The following is a 21,741-nucleotide window of genomic DNA, read 5'->3' on the forward strand; positions in this document are numbered from 1 at the left end:
ACCTGCAAAACAGATGAAAAAAAGCAAGTGCCAACGCCATGCCGCACCGTACGAGACTTCTACAGCTTGAATCGCAATGAAGCAAAGGATGTAGCGCGCGTACGCCAAAAATGCGGACTGGCTGCCAATTTTGTTCAATCTCCCTTTTGTACTCACCCAAACCCATCCCCTTGTGTGCCTCGGCTCCCTCGGTTTCTTACACACCTCAGTCCAAGGTTCCATAGTGGGCTCTACCTTGACGAGGGCTTCCTCCATCCCCATCATGGATACCATTTGCATGATCCATGCTCTCGAAGCCCATTTCAGCGCCGGGCATAAGGACCTCTCGTGCGTCTTCGGCGTCCTCCTCGACACGCTCGCGGTTTATCAACCTGCTTTTCCAGGTGACAAATGTTACAAGAGCGAGGCCAATAAAGAATGCAACCCCCAGCAGGATAATGTTCACGGGAACCGGGTTGTTGTGGAAGACGCGGTGGGTCAGTGCATCAAGACCGGACTGGAGGAAATTCAGGAGGCCGGCCAGGCAAATGATCAAACCATACACTTTTCCAAAGGTGGCGAAGCCAAACACTTTGGCGGCATAGTCTCTATAGATATAGGTCAGTTTTCAGCTACATATGCTCTGGCCGGGAGGGAGAATACTTACGAGACTGCGGTGTAATAAAACGGGCGATACACCACGAAGAGACAGATGTTGGCGTATGCCGCCCATAGTTGAGGGATCACTCCGAGAATACCAGTGGTGGTTGCGAAGGCCACTAGGAGGGCTAGCACGAAAGGTGTGCTGGTGTTGTCGAGCACAAGTCCGATGAAGGGGACGCTGATGACACCACCAAGGGGTAATGCGACATCGAAGAAAGAATTGACCTTCACGGCTGCGTGATAGTCTCCTAACAGATACTCGTACTGCGATCGAATGGTTGCGACAAAGTAGTTGATGCGGGTCATCTGGACGACGGTAAAGAGCGTGATGAGAATGAACCAAGGAGTCAGGATTTGCTGCGCGGCCGTCTTTCCGTGGAGCGCTCCCCAAACACCGCTGTTTTCTTTCTTCTTCTCTTGCTCTTCGGCCCGCGCTGTGGCGTCCTTTCCATCCAACAGCGCGGTGATCTCGCTGGCAAGGCTCTCCCGGCGAGCGCGTCGATCGTTGCGCAGCCGTTGAATGATGGATTCCTCCTGGATATCTTCGTCCGAGTCATGGTAGTCAGTCGCTGCATCTTCGGCGCGGCTGGCAAGTTCTCCCACGGTCTCATAAGACTTGCTGGGCATGAGGGTCATCTGTACAATAAAGATATATACAGGCACGGCCAGGTAAACCAGGAAGAACTTTTTGAGGGTGAGGTCGCCACCAGTGGCCTGGTACAGCAGCCTGTAGAAAAGAAAGAGGGCCGACGAGGTGTCGAAGGCGCCTGTGAGCAAGGCCAGAATGAGGCCCGAGTAGCGGGGGAAGGTGTTGCTGAGCTGGAATGAAGAGATAAAGACAAACGGGCCGCCCAAGGCCATGAAAAGATATCCGGGAATATATCCATCGAAGGAAAGGTCTCCAGCAAAGGCGAAGAAAAGAGCGCCGAGCGTTAGAAAAACGACTCCGATCAGACCGCTGACGCGGGGGCCGAAGCGGTCGAGGACAGTGCCGACGGGAAGAGCGCAGACGTTGGTCGAGACAGCGGCCACAGTGAACATAAAGTTGAGCCTGTTACACGTTAGCATCGCACGACGTTGACGAGCCGCGCATCCGGAATAGCGTCACGTACCTCAGCTCCTGTTCATAGCACACCCTCGCACCGTTTTCCAGTTCAAGATCGGTACAGCGATCTCTGTATACACCCTGGGCGATCAAGACTGGCTTGATTGCAGCATAGCCAAAGACAATACCGGCGGCCAGCAAACAATAAACGACGGCGGCGAAAACCTGGACTACGGCAGCGGTCAGCTCCATTGCCGGCGGCTCACAGCAGCGGACTTACATATGCGCTTAGCCTTGGACACCTCAAAGGCAGGAAGCAGCTCCTCCTGGGCAGCGGGGCCCCATGCGCCTGCTTGGACTGGATTGAAACTGAGCTTGCGGCGCTCACTGCCAGAGGGCGAGACAGACCGGCTTCTCCAGGTATGTATGGCGTCCATTGACGAGACGCGCTGTATCATAGCCATGATGGGCGAGTGGTGAGTGCGGCGGTTGGTTGAGGGAGGGCGGGGAGAAGGCAGCCACGAAGGGCCAAGGCGCAGGTTGAGGGGATCAGGTGGCGGTCGCGATTCAAGACGTCAGAGATCAGCTTCGGGTTCGGGGCCCAGCGGATTGGCGGGGCGGACTGGCAGCTAGCAGAGGTCTGGTGACGAGGCGGGGCCGCCGGCGGCTGGCGCACAAAGCTGGGGTAGACTGGCAACGTCAGGACGATTGGCGATTGGCGACTGGCGATTCGCGAATGACGAATGACGAATGGCGAATGACGACAGCGATCCTGGCGGGGGGAGGGCGGTGGAGTCTGGTGGGAGAGGCACGACATATAGACGGCGGGCGGCGGGCCAAACGGGCGAAAAATTATCTCTTCACGCACGACGCATCCGATGGAGGGGCGCGGCTGAAGGCTGGGGTGCTGGTTCGGGTGCGCGTCGCAGCCGCCTGATTTGCAGCCGAGACCGACGCCCATGCCGAATGCGGCAAGGAGCTTGGACTGCAGCCGGCAACGGTGGAGAATTTTTAGCGGAGCCCTGCATCGCGCCAGGTCCCAGATCACAAGCACGACGCTCATTTTTTCGTACCTGCACCAGCCAGCCCCGGCCGTCGGCGGTCACCACCGTCGACCCTTCTCGTGCCGCCCACCGCGCCGCCCTCTGCGCCGCCATGCCGCCGCCGCCGCCCGAGCCCGAGCCTCGACGAGATAACGGACGACGCAGGTGCGTCGGGACAGGGCCAGACGGCAAGACATGCTCGCCTTCACGTGTTGGGCTGGCCAGGCCCTTATCGATTGGCCGGTGGTCAACAAGGGACCTCAACCACCGTTGCCGGCTCCTCGCGCCGTTATTCGCTCCTGGCCAGCCCGTTGATAAGCCTGAAGCGGGCTTAGATCGTCGGCCTCGTCTCTGTTACCGCTTCTGGCTCGCCCCCAACGCATGTTGATGCTCAGATGCTGCAGCACTGGGTACTGCCGCGCCGGTTCACCTTGCATGGCCACCAGCATCAGACTCAGCCGTCGTCAACACTTGGCCGCATTTCGAAACATCTGACCCCGGACATTACTTGTCCACCTCCGCAAGCACCGACGCCGTTCATCCAAGATGAATATCCACCTCCAGAAATGCCGAAACCCACAACTACATGTGTCGGTATACTTGCTTAAACCGCCCGCATGGTAGGTGGCCGACTGCGACTTGTTATGAGCTACTGGCGCATGGTACGGGCTTGGGCCTCATTTGGCAAGGCGACCGGCAGGCGAATGTCAGCATGTGGGAAGTCGCCTTTAAAGAGCATGCTGATGTGCTTGACGTGTGCTTGCGACTCGATGAGCCCAAGTGGGGTCAGGATGATGTGATGCGAAATCCTACTCTCGACCGCAACCTCGACGGTTTCTCCACCAAAAAGCATGGGCTACATCTACAACCTACAAGAACAGGTCGCTTCTACCGTCTCGTTACCAGTGCCGCTAGCGAACCACTGGCCATCGGGAGACCGCCACAATGAATACTGATCCAGAGAAGCACGCATCCCAGACTGTGCTGGAAGATCCAGTCCCAACTCCCAGCTCAAAAAAGGAGCAATATGCGGGTGACGAGAGGGAAGGGCCGTGGATCCGCTTCATGACTTGGATCCATTGGTATTCCAAAGCCATGCCGAGTCTGGAGAAAAGGCTTGTGCTGAAGCTCGATCTGATGATTCTCATTTTCGGGTGCCTTTCCTTCTTCACCAAGTACCTGGACCAGCAGTCAATCACAAATGCTTATGTCTCGTGAGTCTTTGCACACGACCATTGTATCCAACGTGCTGATGATTGGCTCGCAGGGGAATGAAGGAAGACCTCCACCTTCACGGCAACCAACTCAACTACATCACAATTGTGTTCTGGGCTTCTTATTGTACCTCCATGATCCCCGCATGTTACTACCTTACTCGCCATCCTGTCAACATTGTCCTGCCCGTTCTCGAGATTGGATGGGGGTTTGCAACATTCGGCCTGGCCTGGGCTCAGAACGTTGAAACAGTATATGCCATGCGCTTCCTCGTCGGCCTGTTCGAGAGCTGCAGCTTCACAGGCGTCATCTACGTCATTGGATCGTGGTATAAGCCTAGGGAAGTGGGCCGACGAGTAGCTTTATTCTTCATCGCAAGCCCCTTGGGCACCATGTTCGCCGGGTACCTGCAGGCCGCCGCCTACACCAACCTAAACGGCGCCCATGGGCTGTCCGGCTGGCGCTGGCTGTTCATCGTCGACGCAATAATCACCCTTCCAATCTCCCTACTGTAGGTCCTCCCGTCTTTCTACAGGCAACTAAATCGTGCTACATCGTAACGACACTGACGACCATCTTCCCTCCCTCCTCCCCAGCGGCTTCTTCATCTTCCCTGACGTCCCCTCGCGCGCCAAACCCCGTCTCCTCACGCCGCAGGAACACACCTTCTCCCAGCGGCGTCTCGCCAAGCTGACTGCACCACCGCAACTGCACGTCTCGCGCGACATCTTCGCGCGCGTCTTCGGGCGGTGGCACTGGTACCTCTTCGTGCTACAGTGGACACTCATGGACCAAAACTTCCAACCCTACTCGACGCCCTTCAGCCTCTACCTCAAAGCCAAATCCCCCGCCATCTACTCCGTCTCCCGCGTCAACACGCTGCCGACGCTCGCGACCGCCCTCTCCGTCGTCGCCGCCCTCTGCGCCGGCGCCGCTGCGGACCGGCTCGGCGGCCGCTTCTGGATCCCCATGGTGGCGGTGACGCTGCCCGTCCTGGCGAGCGTCGCGCTGCTGGTGGCGTGGGACGTGGGCGAGACGGGCCGCGTCGCCGCCTTCGTCGTCTGCGGCTTCGAGGGCGCCGTCAGCCCGCTGACCATGGGCTGGGCCACCGTGGCCATGGCCGGCGACGCCGAGGAGCGCGCCGTCGTCACCGCCAGCATGAATGCCGTCGGCCAGGCCGTCGCCGCCTGGAGCCAGCTGCTGCAGTTCCCCGCCGTCGACGCCCCCCGCTTCGCCGCGGGGTTCGTGTCGGTCCTGGTGACGGTCGTGTGCCAGTTGTTGCTGGTGCCGGTGATTGCGTTTCTGTGCGCGCGGGACAAGAGGAGGAAAGGGGGTGAGTGAAGTATATGCGTAAGCGAATCAATAGCCTTTGCGTCAGTACATCCATGCAGCGCGCGATACCAGTAGCAAGAAAGAGACTAGAAACTCCTTTATTTCGAAATTTTTTGTAGCAGTAGTCATTACATTAGGACATTCAATGTCGGTCAATGCGCGCGCTGGAAACAGATGACAGTTGACGAATCAAAAAAAAAGAAAGAAAAAAAAAGATCAAAAGAGAACAGACGGAAACGAGGTAAGGAAAATGAAAGCATTGATAATGCAAAGCGCTCGACTCCGGAAGATGCAGGGCTCAGACAAACTTGTTGAGTGAGACAGGTGTTTCAAAGGCGTGTGTGGTCGCGCTGCGACAATAATGTTGACTTGAGGGAGTTTTGGAGCGTGAGAGAAGTCATCAGTCGTTTACGGCTCAGCCTTGGGAGGAGCAGCGTTGGCCTTCTTGTTCTTCATGAAGAGCGTGGGGAGTAGGATGGAGGAGGTCGTGAAAAGGATGCTGTGTTTGCACCGTCAGTCCCTGTTTCATAGTGAAGTGCCCAGAAGGCGAGACTTACCAGAGCACGATGCTCAGACCCCAGATGGCCTTTGTCTCAAGGCAGTTGGCCTTGGTCGCACCTGCGAAGGCAGCCAGGTTCATGCCAGCGCCGCTGATGTTCAGGTTCGACTTGACCGACTGGTAGTAGGTGTAGGCGTTCGAAGCCGTCACGGACTCGGAGGTGCTTTGCACGACGTAGCAGTTGAGGAATGAGATGGGCTTGCCAAGGCAGACGGCGACAACGATGAATGCAATGAGCAGGAGAAAGTCGACGGCGGTCATGACCAAGAGACCCAGGTAGGCCTCGGACCAGAAGAAGGCAATGCTGATCAGACAGTAAAGCGTGGCAATGCAGGTCTGGTGTGGTCAGTAGGATGAAATCAGAGAAGTGCGGCAAAGGTGGACTTACAACACTGAGGGTGCCAACAACCTCCTTTGGCGGTTCGATGCCGCTTGAGACGATGTCGTTGACAAAGTTGGCAGCGACGCCGACTATAATAATCATGCTGATGACCTCCAGGATGCGGACCAGAGCAAAGGTCTTGCTGAGGGGAGCGGCACCGTAGGCGGGGACAGGCATTTTGGCTGAGGTGGTGGATTTGGAAGGAAACTGGAAACGTGGATCTAGAAAAATGCAGGAAATCGACTCCTGGAAGAGGGCGGACTGCTTTCAAAGCAATTAAGAATAGCGGGTGTGGAGGGAACGACTTTGGGCCGAATGCAAGCAGAAGGACCGACGGAATGAAATAGAGAAACAGACAAAAAGTAGGAAAGGGATGAAGAGACTGATTGCTGAGACAGTTGGATGTTGGACTGGAGAGGTAGGATTAGCAGCGAAGCATGGGCATCTTTTATACAAAGGGTGCGGCCAGCGGTGGTGGCATCCCAGAGCTCAAGACGCACTGGCCACTGCTATTCTTGCGAGGTGGAGAGAATCGTCTGTAGAACAGGCGGTTTCAAAAGCAACCGATCAGACGCCGGCGGGCCCAATGAGCGATGGTCGATGAGAAGGTTGAAAGGCGGACGAATGGCGAGGCAGTCCGAGCGGGCGGCTATTCTGGCAGGCCTTGCAGAGGAGCTGTTGAGCTGCAGGGCGCTCTGGCCACCCGGCACCAGCAGCAGTCAACGACAGCCACTCGCGCGCGTGCGGCTCTGTCGCATCTGCCGCCGCCCAGCCACCTTCTTCAGAAACATGATTCTGCACCCGCTGCGGCGTCCGGGCGGATGTCTCACAGTCGCTCCCGCTGGCGCGCTGATGGAGATCCCGCGGGGGATCCAGCCACTGATGGACAATGAGGCGTGGAGGATGCGCTGGGTGAATCGAGGATCCCTATCGCGTCACGCCCCACAGCAGCTGGTCTGGACGCTGCAGGCTGGTGGTGGCAGTGGTAGCCGCCGGCCGGGTGCTGCGCCGCCCCCGGGTTGCCGCTGGCCTGGCGCCGGGCCGAAGTGAGGCTTCCATCGGCAGAGCGGCGGCCGAGTCGAGCGGGCACAGACACGCTGGTCGAGAGCGTGGAGGACCGGTGGACTGGCGGACTGGAGGCCACAAGTCAGCAGGTTGCGCAGGGACGCGTCTGGCGGAGGACGACACGCGCCCGCCTAGGCTGTAAAGGGAGAGTCCAACCGACAGAGCCGACGATAAGCTGCGTGCCCGCTGATTGCTGGCCCGGCCATGAACGGCTATGCAGTCTGCTGTCCGAGCTGCTCCTGCTCCTCCGCCTTCTCCTCCCCCTCCGTTTCGTGTCCTGTCAAGCTGCGTGCGCAAAGATGGTGTATCCTCTCGACTACTTCCAGCACAGGCGTGATTGGTACGTGTCGCTGCTCCCGAGCTTCCCCGGAGCTTTCCCCGCGTTTCCGCAGAGCTCACAGACCGTGCCCCTGCATGTCCGCGGCCCCATTGCTCACCACCTCCAGCCGCCGCAAGCAGGCCGAGCGCGCCTCCAAGATCGCAACCCTGCCAGCAGAGTACCAATCGCCACTGCTGCCCGCCGAACGCACCATCCTGCGCAAGCCCATCCAGGCGCTCGTGCAAGAAGTCCACGGTCATGTCACCGATCCCGTCGACGTCCTGCGCACATACGCCAAGGTTGCAGTGGCCGCGCAACACAAAACGAACTGCTTGACCGAGATTCTGTTTCCCGAGGCTGAGCGGTGGCTCGACAAGGGCGAGATCAACCTCCAAGGCCCACTCGCTGGCATCCCCATCTCCCTCAAGGACTCCATTGCCGTCGGCGGCTTTGATGTCAGCGTCGGCTACTCGTCCAACACGGGCAAACCCTACGAGAAAGATGGGACCATGGTCCGTATCCTCAAGGACGCTGGTGCAATCCCCTTCGTCAAGACCAACCTCCCCGTCACCCTCTTGTCCTTCGAGTCCACTAATGATGTCTGGGGCCGCACTACGAACCCACATAACGACAAATACTCGCCCGGCGGCTCGACGGGGGGAGAGTCCGCTCTGCTTGCCTTCGGCGGCAGCCGCATTGGCATCGGTTCCGACGTCGCGGGTTCAGTAAGAGCCCCCGCCCACTTTTCTGGCTGCTACTCGCTGCGCTGTTCGACCGGCCGCTGGCCAAAGATGGGCATGAACACTAGCATGCCCGGCCAGGAGGGCATTGCCAGCGTCTTCAGTCCCATGGCGCGCACCCTCGATGACCTGCACTACTTCACCGCCAGCTTCATCCGTATGAAGCCCTGGAAGTATGATCACACCGTGCACCCCATTGAGTGGCGGCAAGATGTTACCGCAGAGTACTTGGAGAAGAAGAGACTCCGAGTTGGAGTGATGAGGACTGACGGTGAGTGACCTTCAATGTAGATGCGCTCAGTCGGCTCCATCTGACACTTCGTAAGGCGTTGTTGATCCCAGTCCTGCCTGCGCTCGTGCCCTGCAGCAGACGGCTGCAGCACTCCGCGCCGAAGGCCATGACGTTTTCGACGTGACGCCGCCGTCGCCCTACGAGGCGCTGAAGATCGCTTCACACCTGCTCAACTCTGACGGCTGCCGCACTTTCCTGTCTTTCTTCCGCACCGGTGAATGGAACGATGCCGGTGCTGACCAAATGGCCTTTTACATGCATTTGCCCCGACCGCTCAAGTACCTACATTACTTGTGGGTCAAGTACGTCAAGCGGGATCCCATGTGGGCGGACCTTCTCTCTGGCTGGCATGAGAAGAGTGCGTATGAGCATTGGCAGCTGGTATCGAAGCGAGAGGCCTACAAAGCCAAGTGGCACGACTGGTGGGAACAAGAGGCGAAGATGGACATCCTGTTGACGGCCCCAAATGCCACGCCTGCTGTCCCTCACGATGGAATGAAGGAGGCAGTGAGCAGCTGCGGATACACTTTCTTGTTTAACTTGGTAAGCCCGAGGACAACCCTAGTGGCCAAGATCTCTGGACTGACTTTTGGTTGTCAAGCTTGACTACACCTGCGGCATCATTCCCGTCACGCACGTCGACCGCGTCATTGACGCCTTGCCTGCCTCGTTTAATCTCAAGAAACTCAACGGTATCGCGAAGGGCGCATACACTCACTATGACGCCGTCAAGATGGAAGGCCTGCCTGTTGGCGTGCAGGTTGTTGGCCAAAGGCTCGAGGAGGAAAAGGTCCTCGCTATCATGGAGAGAATAGAAGATGTTTTGGAGAAGAATGGACAGAAGTACCAGTTGTTGGAAGTTGAATAGACCAGGGAAAGAATTGATCATAGATGACAATCACGTAATCCCTGTCCTTTGCCCATCTTTTTATCACTAGGATCGCGCTGGATAGACGGTGGGTCGTTGCTGAAACGTACCGGGTAAAGAGTCCGGAGTTTGCGAGTGTGGACGATTGCAGGGTCCCCATTCCAAGTCGCCGGAGCACTGCATTTCTCAACATGAATGCAGGTTCGAGATGTGACGTCGACACCCATGACATGCAGGGGCCAAACGCACGCCTGGCATTTCCCTTCTCGCAGCCACCCGGACAGCTGCGATCTGACGTCGTCTGTATGCGACAAAGCCGGCACTTGCAAGGTACTGGGAGCAGAAAGAAGGAGGGTCCTCCATGTGTCGCTTGGGGGCTGGGCAAGTCGACTGTAAACCCCAGACTTGGTGAGAAGAGGCGAAGCAAAGGCCCAGGCTTGCGACGTCAATTGTTGGGGGCTCTCGGCGGCGGAGATTTGTAATGAGTGACGACCCCAACCTGCGTGATTCAGAATAGCATGTCCAGCGACCCATCCTTATCATTGCTTGTTGAAGGAGGTGCTAGTGGATAGGCGAGAGTGGCCGGGAACGCTAAACCGATCTGGGGAGTGAAGCATGCGTTCAGATGTGACATCCGCCAAGGGGCTCGCAGTAGAGGCTTAGTAGAAGGCCATGGCCTGGACAGGCCCAGCGATCCTTTCACCTGAGCGAGTACACAATAACATCGACAGTCGCCATGTGCGGCAGCCCGGGAGCATTTCCGACGTAGTCAGCAGCAGAGCTAGCGGCCTGTCATTTGGAATCGACATGGCCAGCGATTCGTGTATGCGGAGTGAGGGTCGGATGTGGAGCCGTGGGTTGCCGGAAGCTTGTGGGTCAGATGCTTGAGCGAGGATGGGCGAGTGGGCAGGGCGGATGCAGGGTGGCACAGTGGTGGCTTCTGCGTAGGGAAGCACGGCGGGGCCTGGCTGGCATGGTTTGTGATTGGCCGCTTGGCCGTGGCAGCACCAACGCGGGAACTGCGAGGAACTGCAGAAACTCGTGCTGTGAGCTGCGACGGCGGCGGCTCCTCGCAGCTGAGTTTCTTCGGCTTGCAGCCCGCGCATCAAGATCAATTGACTTCACCGCCGCGCAGTGGTCAGGAAAGGAGCAGCCAAGCTACCTGCTCCGTACCTAGCGCTGCAAGCCGACCCCGCGCCTCCTGGTCCGTGCGGCGCGCTGCCCCTCCTCGCGCTAACGTCATAGGAACGCGGCCAGGCCAGTATTTGGAAGACTCGAGCGATCGACGCTCGTCTGCGGGTCGATGGATCCACGACGCCGAGTTTCTGCGAAGCTCTGCCAAAGCAATGCCTGTCTCTGCTGAGCGGTTCCGCCCGGTGTTACGTATTTAAGACCGGCTCAAGACCCTCCTCAAGCTGCAGTCCTCTAGTCCAATTCCTCTCCCCGCTGATCTCCGCAACACCCGTCACTCTCACCCGTCGCTCTCACCCGTCAACCTTCCCCGCCAATTCCACCACAATGACTACCTACCACGGACACTGTGCCTGCGGTCAGACCAAGTGGGAGGTCACCCTCGAGCAAGACCAGGCCTCGCACGTCCTCTGGTACGTGCCAACCGCTGTCCCTCTCCGCGAGACTACCAATGGACTGACATGGCCATAGCCACTGCGACACCTGCAAGTACCTGTCCGGCAGCGCCTTCACCCTTAACCAGATCGTCCCCAAGAGCGCTCTCAAGTTCACCGCGGGCGGCGACGACCTCAAGGCCTACACCTACACCGGCGAGTCGGGCAAGCCGGTGCACTGCTACTACTGCCCCAACTGCACCACCCACCCTTACCACCACCAGACAGTTCTCGGCGACAAGATCATCCTCCGCACCGGCCTGCTGGACGAGAGCAAGGACTTCAAGCCCGCCGCCGAGATCTTCGGCAAGGCCAAGCTGGCCTGGGAGAAGGAGGTCGCCACCACCTTTGAGACCCTCCCTCCTTCGTAAATCAGTCTGCCTTGAAGCCGGCGAGCGTTTGGAGTTGGTAGTGCGTCTTGAGCGCGAAGTTGATATTGGGCATGGATGACGATGACGATAGCCGAATGATTTTGTCCAGTATGAATCAAACACTTTACTGCTTGACGTTGGAAATATCAGTGATCTTCATATCCACAAACTCGAACCCATATACATAGCGTATCATGACATTGAAGTATTTACAGGGTCGTGGTTTCTTCGCCCCACTCAGGAACTCTCGGGCTGGCTCAACGGCGGGAGTTTCCGGATGAAGTGCGTGGGGCACTCGTAACCACCAGGGTTGTTCTCGAGATAGAGTTGATGGTACGCTTCGGCGTCCCACCAATCACCCGCAGGCACAAGCTGCGTGGCAATCTTGCCGTCCCACCACTCCTTGTTGGCACGTTCAGTGACATCCTTGGCGATGGCTTCTTGCTCGGGCGAGTGGAAGAAGATGGCGCTACGGTATTGTGTGCCACGATCGGGGCCTTGTCGGTTCAGCTGCGTCGGGTCGTGGATGGTATAAAAGTACTCGATGAGCTGTCTGTACGAGACCTTCTCCGGGTCAAAGGTGACCTGCAGGGCTTCCGCATCTATCCTCAGGCACCGGCGTCAGCAATCGCTCTCCCCGTCTCCTGGGGCCACTTACGGCCAGTGTCGCCTCCGCAGACCTGCCTGTAGCTAGGGTTCTTCGAATCGCCACCGATGTATCCGACACGCGCGTCGATGAGGCCCTTGCTCGCGAAAGACTTGCGGTATGTGTGCTCTACCCCCCAGAAGCAGCCAGCCGCAATCGTTGCCTTCTGATGGGTTCCGCCAGCGACGCCGGTGGCGCCGTTCTCGACGGCGCGCAGCGGACCGGAAGAGAATGGGCGCATGAAGCGCGTGAAAAGGCTGCTCATGGTAGTCATGGTGGTGTGGGCGCCCAGGACGGCGAGAACGAGGGCGAGGGCGGCGAGGAAGTAGGAGCGGTTCAGCTTGAAGGGTTCAGGACCAGAAATGAGGAAGTGCTGTGGCGCGGGGCCGAGGTGGCAGTGGCTGCGGGAGCTTCCTTTTTATCACCAAGCTGACGCGAGTCATTCGCCTCCGATGAGCGCACCCCGCTCGGGATTGCGTCATTGATTATTGATCGGGTGTCTGGACTCTTCCGCAAGCCTCCTGGTAGCGTTCGCAGTACGTAGATGGGCAATGGGGCGGTGTACCCGTTTCCGCTAAGATGCGGCGGGCTTTTCTTATTTGCAGCTGCATGCGGTGCAGCCACTGCTATGACTCATGCAACCTTCCTAATCCAGGCAGAAACATCAACACTTTCCATCTTCTCTTCCCTTGCGCTTAACTCGCGTATGCCTGTTGAATTTTGTCTCTGGTAGCTAGAGTGCCGAACTTTTGCCCAGATCATCTCCCTCTGGCGCCGTGTACTTATCTTCGTCCCGGCACCGTGGCTACCCCGTCTAAAAGTGACCCTGTTGTCCAATGGGCCAGAAAAGTTGAGGTTCCAGCAACTAGACGAACATACTGCCCTATATGATCCTATCAGAGTATTTTTCTATCCATCAACAAGTAAGAGGCCCAGTGGGTAAGTAATTGATTCCCCTCCTTCTTTAGCACCACGCCCCTAACTGACACCGAATCAAGTCTAGTGGTTACGATTCTCGCTTTGGGAGTTCTATCCTCAACTGCGAGAGGTCCCGCGTTCGACTCGCGGCTGGGCCCATCATCTTCTTTTGCTTCTTGCCTAGGCGTTTCGGGTTGCTCGATGCTTTGATGTTTACATTAGTTAGCCAAGGCTGGGTAGCACGCGTCTGCGGATCTTTTTTACCCCCTAAGTTGGTGAGCATAATGGCGCTAGGTTGATCGTGGGAGTTTGAAGAAGCGGCGAACATGTAGGTCGATGGGAAATTCCATGGTCATGTACATTCTCCACGACGTTCATCTCCAAGATTATGGGCCACCAAGCGTCACTTACCACACCCCTATCGACGTAGCTTCTCTCTTTCATATGTTGTCCGAGTCCAAGAGAGTTCAGCCGATATTCATTGTCTCTTTTGCATACCCTTTCAGTTCTCAGGGTTGGCTGCGATGATTTATTCCTTCAATCTGTGGACGAGAGACAAAGGAGTGCGTCGAGTTCATGAAGTGAATGCAAACGTGTCATTTACATTCGTTCAGGTCTAAATGTCGGAACCGTCGGATAGCCATGCGAGCTAAATCTATCCTATGCACCCCGCACCCTCAGCACCTCATAATGGTGTATATTACAGAAGCAGACTAGTCATCGCTCATAGCTCATCATCGACCTCCATCTCGCCGTTGACGGCACTGTTTGGACCGGCGTTCTTGGGTAAGCACGCCTCCTTGTCGATCATCTGCCTGGACACTGCAACAATGTTGTCCTCGATAAGCTGCTGGCCGACATCCTCGATGTCTATAATAGGCGAAAAGTCAGTACAGCTCTAGAGATAATCACTGAAAGGGAGCACTTACGCTTCTTCGGATCCACCTTGCCGACATATCTTGTCTTCAATTGATCCTTGGTGAGCTCCGTCTCCTCCTTGACCCTCTTCTCATAGCCTTCCGCCAGGCTAACCAACCGCTTCAGCTTGTCCACGTTCTTCTCGCCGTCCTGCTTGAAGTCGTCCATCTCCAGTGCCTCAGTCCAGACGTGCTTGTGCAGGTTCATCAACATGTTCTCCTCCAAACCCGTCTTCCTGTAGTTGATGCCTATGCTGTAGTAGTGCCTGTTCAGACCATGAATGAGTGCCTGGATGGACGGCTTGTTGAGATGACCCAAGTTGGACGTGGTCTGGCGCGGCTCATGTCCCATCATGAGGGTCTGCGGGTTGATGAGGCGGAAAGCATCAATGACAACCTTGCCCTTTACGGACTGGATGGGATCCACTACAACAGCGACGGCGCGGGGAGTGAGCTGCTCGAAAGACTGCTGCGTGTTGATATCGACGCTGGAGAGCCAGCAGCCGAAGCCAGGATGCGAGTGGTACCAGCCAACGACGGTCTCTGGTCTGTTTTTGGCATCGCATTAGAAAATCGTAAGGGTGCGCTGCGTTGGGACGTATCCTTACCGTCCCGTTTGCCTCAGCATGTCCATCATCTTGGTCTGAAACACGGGGTCCACGGCCTCAACACTGACACCGGTGCCGCTTTGGGGCATAGCGAAGACGTCGACCACCCGCACGGTGTAGTCGTCCACGAACTCTCCCAGCATCAGACCCATAACTTCCATCGGCACACCGGCGCGGCCGTGTCGCAACATCTTGAGGAGGGCGAGGGACGAGATGTAGACGGTCTCCGAATTGTCGATGAGGTTTGTGTCCTGCAGAAGGCGGCGCGGTCAGCTTGCTGGACCCGGGGAGCAGTGCGTGCATGTCGAAGCATGCTGCGGTGGCGTACAAAGTACCAGTCCGCGTACCAGCCGTCAGGGTACGGGAAAGGATCCATCTTGACAGAGCAGCAAAGGGAGGACAGGTGCAACAGAAGGAAGAAGACGTACTTGAGCTGGGCCGGCATCTCTCATGCCCTGCGCAGCGGCGAGCATGCGGTTTAGGCGATCCATGCTGGGTGACGATGTATGTGGGGCGGGTTTACGGGAACAGGAAGGTCGGACAGGCGGTGGGGAGGTTGCAGGCAGGAATCGGAGGCTGGCAGCGCGATGGGAGATGGACCAGCGCGGTGGGAAGGAGGATGTTGGTGCTGCAGTGAGGCGCTGGAGCTCCGGCCGAGCTGGCGCTAGACGTAGGTAGTAGCGGCGACGCGCGCATCGGAACCCCGGCGAAACCTGCCCGCCGCCGCCATTCACCGCTCTGGCCCGCGCGCCCTTCATTGGCTGCGCCCGCGCTCTTCTGCTCGCTCGCTCTCTGCGCCTACATAGAGCTTCCATCGGCGCCGTCGCCGTTTCCCGCACCTGGCCTCGTTGCTCCGTCGCCCCCGTCCTGCCGTCCGCTTCACCCACTGCCTCAGCCAGCCGCAACAATGGTGGGCGCCGGTGCCCCCCCGCTCGATGACTTCAACATCAACGGCAGCTCGCAGCCGAAGAAGGTCGCCTACTTCTACGACTCGGATGTGGGCAACTACGCCTATGTCGCCGGCCATCCCATGAAGCCGCACCGCATAAGGATGACGCACAGCTTGATCATGAACTTTGGTCTCTACAAGAAGGTTGAAATCTACGTACGTAGCCATTCCCCACTCCGCGTGTTGTCTCAACGCGCCCCGAGCGTTTTCTAGCTGCAGCCGCGCCAATACACGATGGACACCTCACTGACGGCCGACGCAGCGTGCGAAGCCCGCGTCCAAGTTCGAGATGACGCAGTTCCACACCGACGAGTATGTCGATTTCCTGCAGAAGGTCACCCCGGACAACATGGACAACTTTGCCAAGGAGCAGAGCAAGTTCAATGTCGGCGACGACTGTCCTGTCTTTGATGGCCTGTTCGAATACTGTGGTATCAGTGCCGGTGGTAGCATGGAGGGTGCCGCACGTCTCAACCGGGGAAAGTGTGACGTCGCTGTGAACTGGGCCGGTGGCCTCCACCACGCCAAAAAGAGCGAGGCCAGTGGATTCTGCTACGTCAACGGTATGTATTCCTGCTCCGGAGCGCTAGCAGCACCGGGCCATAGGGCGCGCTAACCCCGCTGTCTCCTAGACATTGTGCTCGGTATCATCGAGCTCCTCCGCTTCAAGCAGCGCGTTCTGTACATCGATATCGACGTCCACCATGGCGACGGTGTCGAGGAGGCGTTCTACACGACTGACCGCGTTATGACCGTGTCCTTCCACAAATATGGCGAATATTTCCCCGGGACTGGAGAGTTGCGCGACATTGGTGTTGGCAACGGCAAACATTACGCCGTCAACTTCCCATTGCGCGATGGCATCACCGATGAAACATACAAGGGCATATTCGAGCCTGTTATCAAAGCTGTTATGGACTGGTACAGACCAGAGGCCGTTGTTTTGCAATGTGGAGGTGATAGCTTGTCTGGCGATAGGTTGGGCGCCTTCAATCTCAGTATGAGAGGGCACGCAAACTGCGTCAGGTTCGTGAAGAGCTTCAATCTTCCGACCCTCGTCCTCGGCGGAGGCGGATATACTATGCGCAATGTCGCGCGCACTTGGGCATTCGAGACGGGCCAACTCGTTGGCACAGAGTTGGGGCCTCAGCTTCCGTACAACGATTATTTCGATGTAAGTGATTTCGTTATCAATCCTCCTGTTTACCACTAACTTTCGTGTAGTATTTCGCTCCCGATTTCGAACTCGATGTCCGCCCTTCGAACATGGATAACGCTAACTCGCCAGAGTACCTTGAGAAAATCCGCATTCAAGTTATCGAGAATATTAAGCGCACCGCGTTTGCTCCATCTGTGCAGATGACAGATGTCCCAAGATCGCCGCTTATGGCTGGCATGGACGACGAGGCAGAGGATGAAATGAACGACTTGGACGAGGATGAGCACCCGGATTCCAGGTACACCCAGCGCCGTTGGGACAAGCGGGTGGAAAAGAACGGAGAACTCAGCGAAAGCGAGGACGAGGCCGAGAATGAAAGGCAGGGCGTGCGAAAGCAACCTGGGGCTAGGAAGCGCAGGATGAACATCATGGACTACCAAAACGCGAACGCCGTGGACGGTGACGACACTCCTAGGCCTAGTAGCGCAAATGGTGCTGCAGCAAGCAACACCAGCGCTCCTGACACAGGGAAATCTTCGAGGCGCGCAAGCCCTGCGGCAGCTGCTGAAGCAAGTGCTAGCCAGCCTGCCTCGGCTATTCAATCCCCCACTTCCGCCACAGCTGAGCCAAGAGCAGCACAAGCACCAGATGCTGATGGTGACGTTGATATGTCCAGCGCTGCCGAAGCTCCCGCCGCGGCCACCGAGGAAGTAGAGGCAACGGCTTCCTCTGCAGCAGAGGAGCCTTCTACCGCCCTCACGCCTCCCGATTCTCCACCGGCGACAGCACCAGCGACTAGTGCGCCAGCAGCTGAAGCGACCTCTGCAACGACTGAGCCCGAAGAAGTACCGCCTGAGCCCAAGGTCGAACCCGAGACTGAACAGCCAGCCTCTGCTCTTGTCGGGGGCAGCCTGGCCACACAGCCCGGCACAGCGGCGACTGCAGACACCACGGCCGAGGATGTTGAGATGGACGATGCTGAGGCGGGGGTGCAAAAGGAGGAGGGACTTAAGGAGAGACAAGAAGAGGAGGTCAAGGGCGAAGCTGCAATGAAGGCTGAAGCGGAAGCTGAGGCCTCTTGATTTTTCCACGCGCAGAGCTGACGAGTCTGACGGACAACGGGAAGGGAGTATGGGACTGGGAGGACATGTGCTGGCGCTGATGTACCGGAGTTCAGATTTTGAGATTGCCACTCGGCGTTTCGAGTATCTCCCGGCTGCGGCGGCGGCGTCTCTTATTTGGCATATTTCGGATTAGGGTTTGTGAGCGATACCATAATGGCGTTGGCAAGGTATGGGGACCAGATGTCACATTGGACATTCCCAAGCCGGGCGTAGTGGACCGTAGTGCTCTTGTTCCAGCCCTTCAGAGTCTGGAGCTTAGACAATATGATTCATTCAACTCGTTTGATTCTTCAAGTATACACGTAAATTTAGAGTTTCATAGCCAATACGGTTGGAGGAACAGCACGATGGTTGCCAAAATGGTGGCGATGGTGGCAATGGTGCCTTGTAACCATAACTGGTACAAAATCATACACGAATATCTCACACAGTGACTTTTTACCCGGCCCAGAGGTGCAATCGAGCAATGCCACTCTCCAAGTCAGCTACTTTGTCCGCCCAGCCGCGCTCCGGGCCATATGTCACGCGCTTTCCGTGTCCCCTAACCTGCAGCAGCAGCTCCTTCATCAGGGGGCTATCCTGCTTTACGCTGGGGAAGCCGTCAAACTGCACCTCCTCGATGCTGGGCACGCGGGGCAAGAAGTTGCGCAACAGCCCACTGCAAAACACGGTGAAGAAGTCGTCGCTGCGCCGGAAGCCGCGGAAGATCTCGTCGCTGGCCGGGTCGCACTCGACGAAGACCTTGAGCGAACGAGCGTCAGCCAGGTCCGCAAGCCCCAGCCGCTCCGCGCCCTCGGGCGAGAGGTCCCAGCATTTGGGCAGCGGGCCCTGCCAGCCGGGCCCCAGGCGCAGCTCGAGCCGGGCGATGCTATTCCGGTAGCGGGACGGAAGGCGGGCGAGGAGCGGCTTCTTGGTGTGGAAGAAGCGGCCATGTAAAGGGAAGATGCGGAAGACGTTGGTGCCGTAGAAGACGCGGTAGGCCTCCTCGTGCATGCGGTGCGAGGTCAGGAATAGGGGCAGCGTGCGCCGCCGTATGGTCCGGTAGTTTGACGGGTTCAGGTCGACGACGCCCGGCACGGCGAGGAGCAGCTCGTACACGCGCAGGCGGATCTCGGCGGGCAGCGCGAAGAAGGGGAAGGGCTCGGCGGCCTCGCTGTCGGTCGTCTCGTCCGTGTCGTCGTCGTCGTCGTCGTCGTCGTAACGGTGCTGCGGAGGGGGCGGTCGAGCGGCCTTCGTGGGCGCTTTGGCGCGGCGGCGGGTGGCGACTGTCGTAGTGGACGAGTATGCCTCGGTGTGGGCACGCGCGCGCGCAGCGCGCCGACTGGCCATTACGAATGGATTGTGTGTAAAGTGCTATGGAAGTCCGACGGAGTAGATGTGCGTCGGGGGGTGAGTGGGCGGGCAGCCGGCTCGCGCAATCGCTTGCCGACCAGACTTCATGCATCCATCTTGAAGACGGTTGGTTGGGAGGGGTTGGCGGCGATGTGAAGGGGGTGAGATGTCTCAATGAAGCACAAGGGACGAGAGGCTTGGACGTGGCGTGGACTGGGATGCGGCTTAAAGAGGACGGGCAAGGAAGGCGTAGTCAGCAGGCAGCAGCCGAGTGGGCGGCACAGCAGCGGAGTTAAGACGCGGAGAAGCTCGAGTAAGAGCATGTACCGCTTCAACGGGAGTCAACGGCTCACGGGATCAGAGCTGCTGCTTCTTGACAGCGGGGGGCATCTCTCTCCCCACCTAATACAACTCCAGGCTCACGCTTGAACACGACACCGGTGAGGGTGCGGACAAGCGAGCGAGGCGTCAAATTTTCGTGGGTTTCAAATTTCAACTTTCATGAAGAGAAAAGAAGAGAGGGGCGAGAGGCCAACAGAGTTTTGAGCCGGGCGGGCGCTCGCTTAAGCGCATCACGTGCGCAGGGCGGCAGGGCGGCTAGTCGGGGTCACGGATGTCGGGGCGTCGGCGTCTTGCGGCTTTGGCGTCGGCTTTTGGTTGGCGCGGTGGGGAGTGTCGGAGCGCATTGCCCGGGCGATCTGAAGATGCGGGCGTCAAGTCGCGGGGAAGGTGCAGCCCGTGGGGAAAGCCAACCTCATAGAAGGAATATTGATTCCGCCGCCGCTTTATATGCGCCTGGGCTTGCGCAGCTGCCAGGCCATCCGCGGCCATTGCCTACCTCCTTCCTCCCTTCTCCGCGTCTTCTCCGCAGTCTGCCTCAGCACCCCAGGCCTCAGCAACCACCGGCACCATGGGCAAGCCAATCGTTCTCCACCTCGGCGATGACATCAGGTGGAACCACGAGCTCTACAAGCAGCTGCAGGACAAGTTTGAGATCCGCCGCAGCTACAGCATGAACCGCGCCGAGTTCAAGCAAGCCCTGAAGGACGGGAAGTTCGGGGACTTCGTCGCCATGTACCGCCCATTCTGGAACACCGGCGGCGAGATGGGCAACTGGGACGACGAGCTCATGTGAGTGGTGTATTCCCATTTCCCTTCGGCGGCAGCTCTTTCCGGTCCTTGCGTTGGACGACGGCCGAATCGGGAAAATATTCCCGCCACGCTGCCGAACACCACGTCCAAATCAACGTCATACCGCTGTCTCTCGAGTGACGAGCGCATTGCCGCGGCTGTGCGGGCAGTCGACGGTCAATGGGGCCCTTGAAGCCGCAATGCACGTCAACAGGCCCCAGGGACCATCGTCTGCTACCAATCGAGCAACCATTCCCCGCGCTCCCTCTTGCACAATCCTCTGATCTTCTCTCTTGCGATGGTCTGAATGCATTCTGACTCCGGCTGCAGCTCTCTCCTTCCCTCATCCTGCAAGATCTACGCCTCCGCCGGCGCTGGATTCGACTGGGTTGACACGCAACGTCTTGCCAAATCCGGCATCATCTACTGCAACGCGGCCGCGGCATGCACCGAGTCTGTAGCCGACGCCGCCATCTGGTTGATCCTCTCCACCTTCCGCAAGTTCACCTGGTCGGCACTCAGCGCGCGCTCGGGCGACCCGGAGCGCTTCAAGGACGCCAACCGCAACATCGCCGCCATCACCCACAACCCCAACGGCTTCTCGCTCGGCATCATCGGCCTGGGCAAGATCGGCTACCGCATCGCCCAAAAGGCCCATGGCGCCTTCGACATGAAGATCCTCTACAACGACATCCGCCAGCTGCCCTCGGACCTCGAGCGCGGCGTCGACGCCAAGTTCTACCCCAAGCTGGAGGACATGTTGGCCGTCGCCGACGTGGTGCTCGTCGCCACTCCCTTCGGCGGCGACAAGATCCTGAACGCCTCCCAGTTCGGCGCCATGAAGAAGGGCGCCCGCCTGATCAACATCGCCCGTGGCAAGCTCATCGACGAGGAGGCCCTTGTCCACGCCCTCGAGAGCGGCCACCTGGAAGCTGCCGGCCTGGACGTCCACTACGACGAGCCCAATGTCCACCCGAAGCTCGCCAAGGCGGAAAATGTCGAAGTGCTGAGCCACACCGCCGGCGCGAGCGTCGAGAGCCACATCGGCTTCGAGAGACTGGGCATCGAGAACATCCTCGGCTTCTTCCAGTCCGGCAAGGCGGTGACTCCCGTCAACCTTCACTTGTTCGATAACAAGGCGAAGCTGTAAATAAGTCCACGGCGCGTCATGGGGGAGGTCAGTCCTTTCTATATCGATACCAAAAGGGGTTACACGTTTAAAATGGCGAAACATAGCATCTGGTTTATATATGTCCTGGCAGTATATGGTATGCGAGTCTTTATGCAAGCTTTTATTCTCATCATCGACTTGACGTGCCCATGACCTCAACGCACCCTATATTGAATCTTGTGCTGTGCTATGGTCGTGATCCTTTAAGCGCTACTGCACGGCCAAGGAGGCGGGTTTTGCTCAACCTCACGACGACCTGTGGCCAGCTACAGGACTTTTGGGTGCACG

At 58.1% G+C, this 21,741-nt stretch overlaps 10 protein-coding genes across 10 annotated transcripts; 5 read left to right on the forward strand and 5 right to left on the reverse strand.

The window, feature by feature from the left end:
- Positions 1 to 205: 205 nt before the first annotated feature.
- Positions 206 to 2,151, reverse strand: BKCO1_1000263 (major facilitator superfamily transporter; the record flags this gene model as incomplete). Its single annotated transcript, XM_020269641.1, has 4 exons — positions 206 to 587; positions 647 to 1,693; positions 1,755 to 1,917; positions 1,968 to 2,151. 4 exons carry the CDS (start codon positions 2,149 to 2,151, stop codon positions 206 to 208), a joined length of 1,776 nt encoding a protein of 591 aa, XP_020135600.1.
- Positions 2,152 to 3,675: 1,524 nt separating this feature from the next.
- Positions 3,676 to 5,286, forward strand: BKCO1_1000264 (major facilitator superfamily transporter; the record flags this gene model as incomplete). The annotated part of the gene is made up of 3 exons (XM_020269642.1): positions 3,676 to 3,944; positions 3,998 to 4,456; positions 4,542 to 5,286. The coding sequence occupies 3 exons, from the start codon at positions 3,676 to 3,678 to the stop codon at positions 5,284 to 5,286; spliced, it is 1,473 nt and encodes a 490-aa protein (XP_020135668.1).
- A 399-nt stretch (positions 5,287 to 5,685) lies between these two features.
- On the reverse strand, positions 5,686 to 6,395 carry BKCO1_1000265 (uncharacterized protein; the record flags this gene model as incomplete). Its single annotated transcript, XM_020269643.1, has 3 exons — positions 5,686 to 5,776; positions 5,835 to 6,172; positions 6,225 to 6,395. 3 exons carry the CDS (start codon positions 6,393 to 6,395, stop codon positions 5,686 to 5,688), a joined length of 600 nt encoding a protein of 199 aa, XP_020135066.1.
- A 1,302-nt stretch (positions 6,396 to 7,697) lies between these two features.
- On the forward strand, positions 7,698 to 9,502 carry BKCO1_1000266 (amidase signature enzyme; the record flags this gene model as incomplete). Its single annotated transcript, XM_020269644.1, has 3 exons — positions 7,698 to 8,613; positions 8,669 to 9,177; positions 9,236 to 9,502. The coding sequence occupies 3 exons, from the start codon at positions 7,698 to 7,700 to the stop codon at positions 9,500 to 9,502; spliced, it is 1,692 nt and encodes a 563-aa protein (XP_020135598.1).
- Positions 9,503 to 11,020: 1,518 nt separating this feature from the next.
- On the forward strand, positions 11,021 to 11,498 carry BKCO1_1000267 (uncharacterized protein; the record flags this gene model as incomplete). The annotated part of the gene is made up of 2 exons (XM_020269645.1): positions 11,021 to 11,106; positions 11,165 to 11,498. The coding sequence occupies 2 exons, from the start codon at positions 11,021 to 11,023 to the stop codon at positions 11,496 to 11,498; spliced, it is 420 nt and encodes a 139-aa protein (XP_020135599.1).
- Positions 11,499 to 11,735: 237 nt separating this feature from the next.
- On the reverse strand, positions 11,736 to 12,626 carry BKCO1_1000268 (peptide methionine sulfoxide reductase; the record flags this gene model as incomplete). The annotated part of the gene is made up of 3 exons (XM_020269646.1): positions 11,736 to 12,100; positions 12,157 to 12,554; positions 12,607 to 12,626. The coding sequence occupies 3 exons, from the start codon at positions 12,624 to 12,626 to the stop codon at positions 11,736 to 11,738; spliced, it is 783 nt and encodes a 260-aa protein (XP_020135603.1).
- A 1,160-nt stretch (positions 12,627 to 13,786) lies between these two features.
- On the reverse strand, positions 13,787 to 15,078 carry BKCO1_1000269 (26s proteasome regulatory subunit; the record flags this gene model as incomplete). Its single annotated transcript, XM_020269647.1, has 5 exons — positions 13,787 to 13,932; positions 13,992 to 14,527; positions 14,588 to 14,838; positions 14,916 to 14,963; positions 15,016 to 15,078. The coding sequence occupies 5 exons, from the start codon at positions 15,076 to 15,078 to the stop codon at positions 13,787 to 13,789; spliced, it is 1,044 nt and encodes a 347-aa protein (XP_020135604.1).
- A 416-nt stretch (positions 15,079 to 15,494) lies between these two features.
- On the forward strand, positions 15,495 to 17,777 carry BKCO1_1000270 (histone deacetylase rpd3; the record flags this gene model as incomplete). The annotated part of the gene is made up of 4 exons (XM_020269649.1): positions 15,495 to 15,692; positions 15,799 to 16,099; positions 16,169 to 16,710; positions 16,761 to 17,777. 4 exons carry the CDS (start codon positions 15,495 to 15,497, stop codon positions 17,775 to 17,777), a joined length of 2,058 nt encoding a protein of 685 aa, XP_020135259.1.
- A 480-nt stretch (positions 17,778 to 18,257) lies between these two features.
- BKCO1_1000271 (twin-arginine translocation pathway signal sequence) lies at positions 18,258 to 19,148 on the reverse strand (the record flags this gene model as incomplete). The annotated part of the gene is made up of 1 exon (XM_020269650.1): positions 18,258 to 19,148. The coding sequence occupies one exon, from the start codon at positions 19,146 to 19,148 to the stop codon at positions 18,258 to 18,260; it is 891 nt and encodes a 296-aa protein (XP_020135258.1).
- A 913-nt stretch (positions 19,149 to 20,061) lies between these two features.
- BKCO1_1000272 (d-mandelate dehydrogenase) lies at positions 20,062 to 21,432 on the forward strand (the record flags this gene model as incomplete). Its single annotated transcript, XM_020269651.1, has 2 exons — positions 20,062 to 20,282; positions 20,613 to 21,432. 2 exons carry the CDS (start codon positions 20,062 to 20,064, stop codon positions 21,430 to 21,432), a joined length of 1,041 nt encoding a protein of 346 aa, XP_020135261.1.
- Positions 21,433 to 21,741: the final 309 nt, after the last annotated feature.

This window comes from Diplodia corticola (genome assembly GCF_001883845.1).
Source record: "Diplodia corticola strain CBS 112549 chromosome Unknown scaffold1, whole genome shotgun sequence".
NCBI classification, from domain to species: Eukaryota; Fungi; Ascomycota; class Dothideomycetes; order Botryosphaeriales; family Botryosphaeriaceae; genus Diplodia; species Diplodia corticola.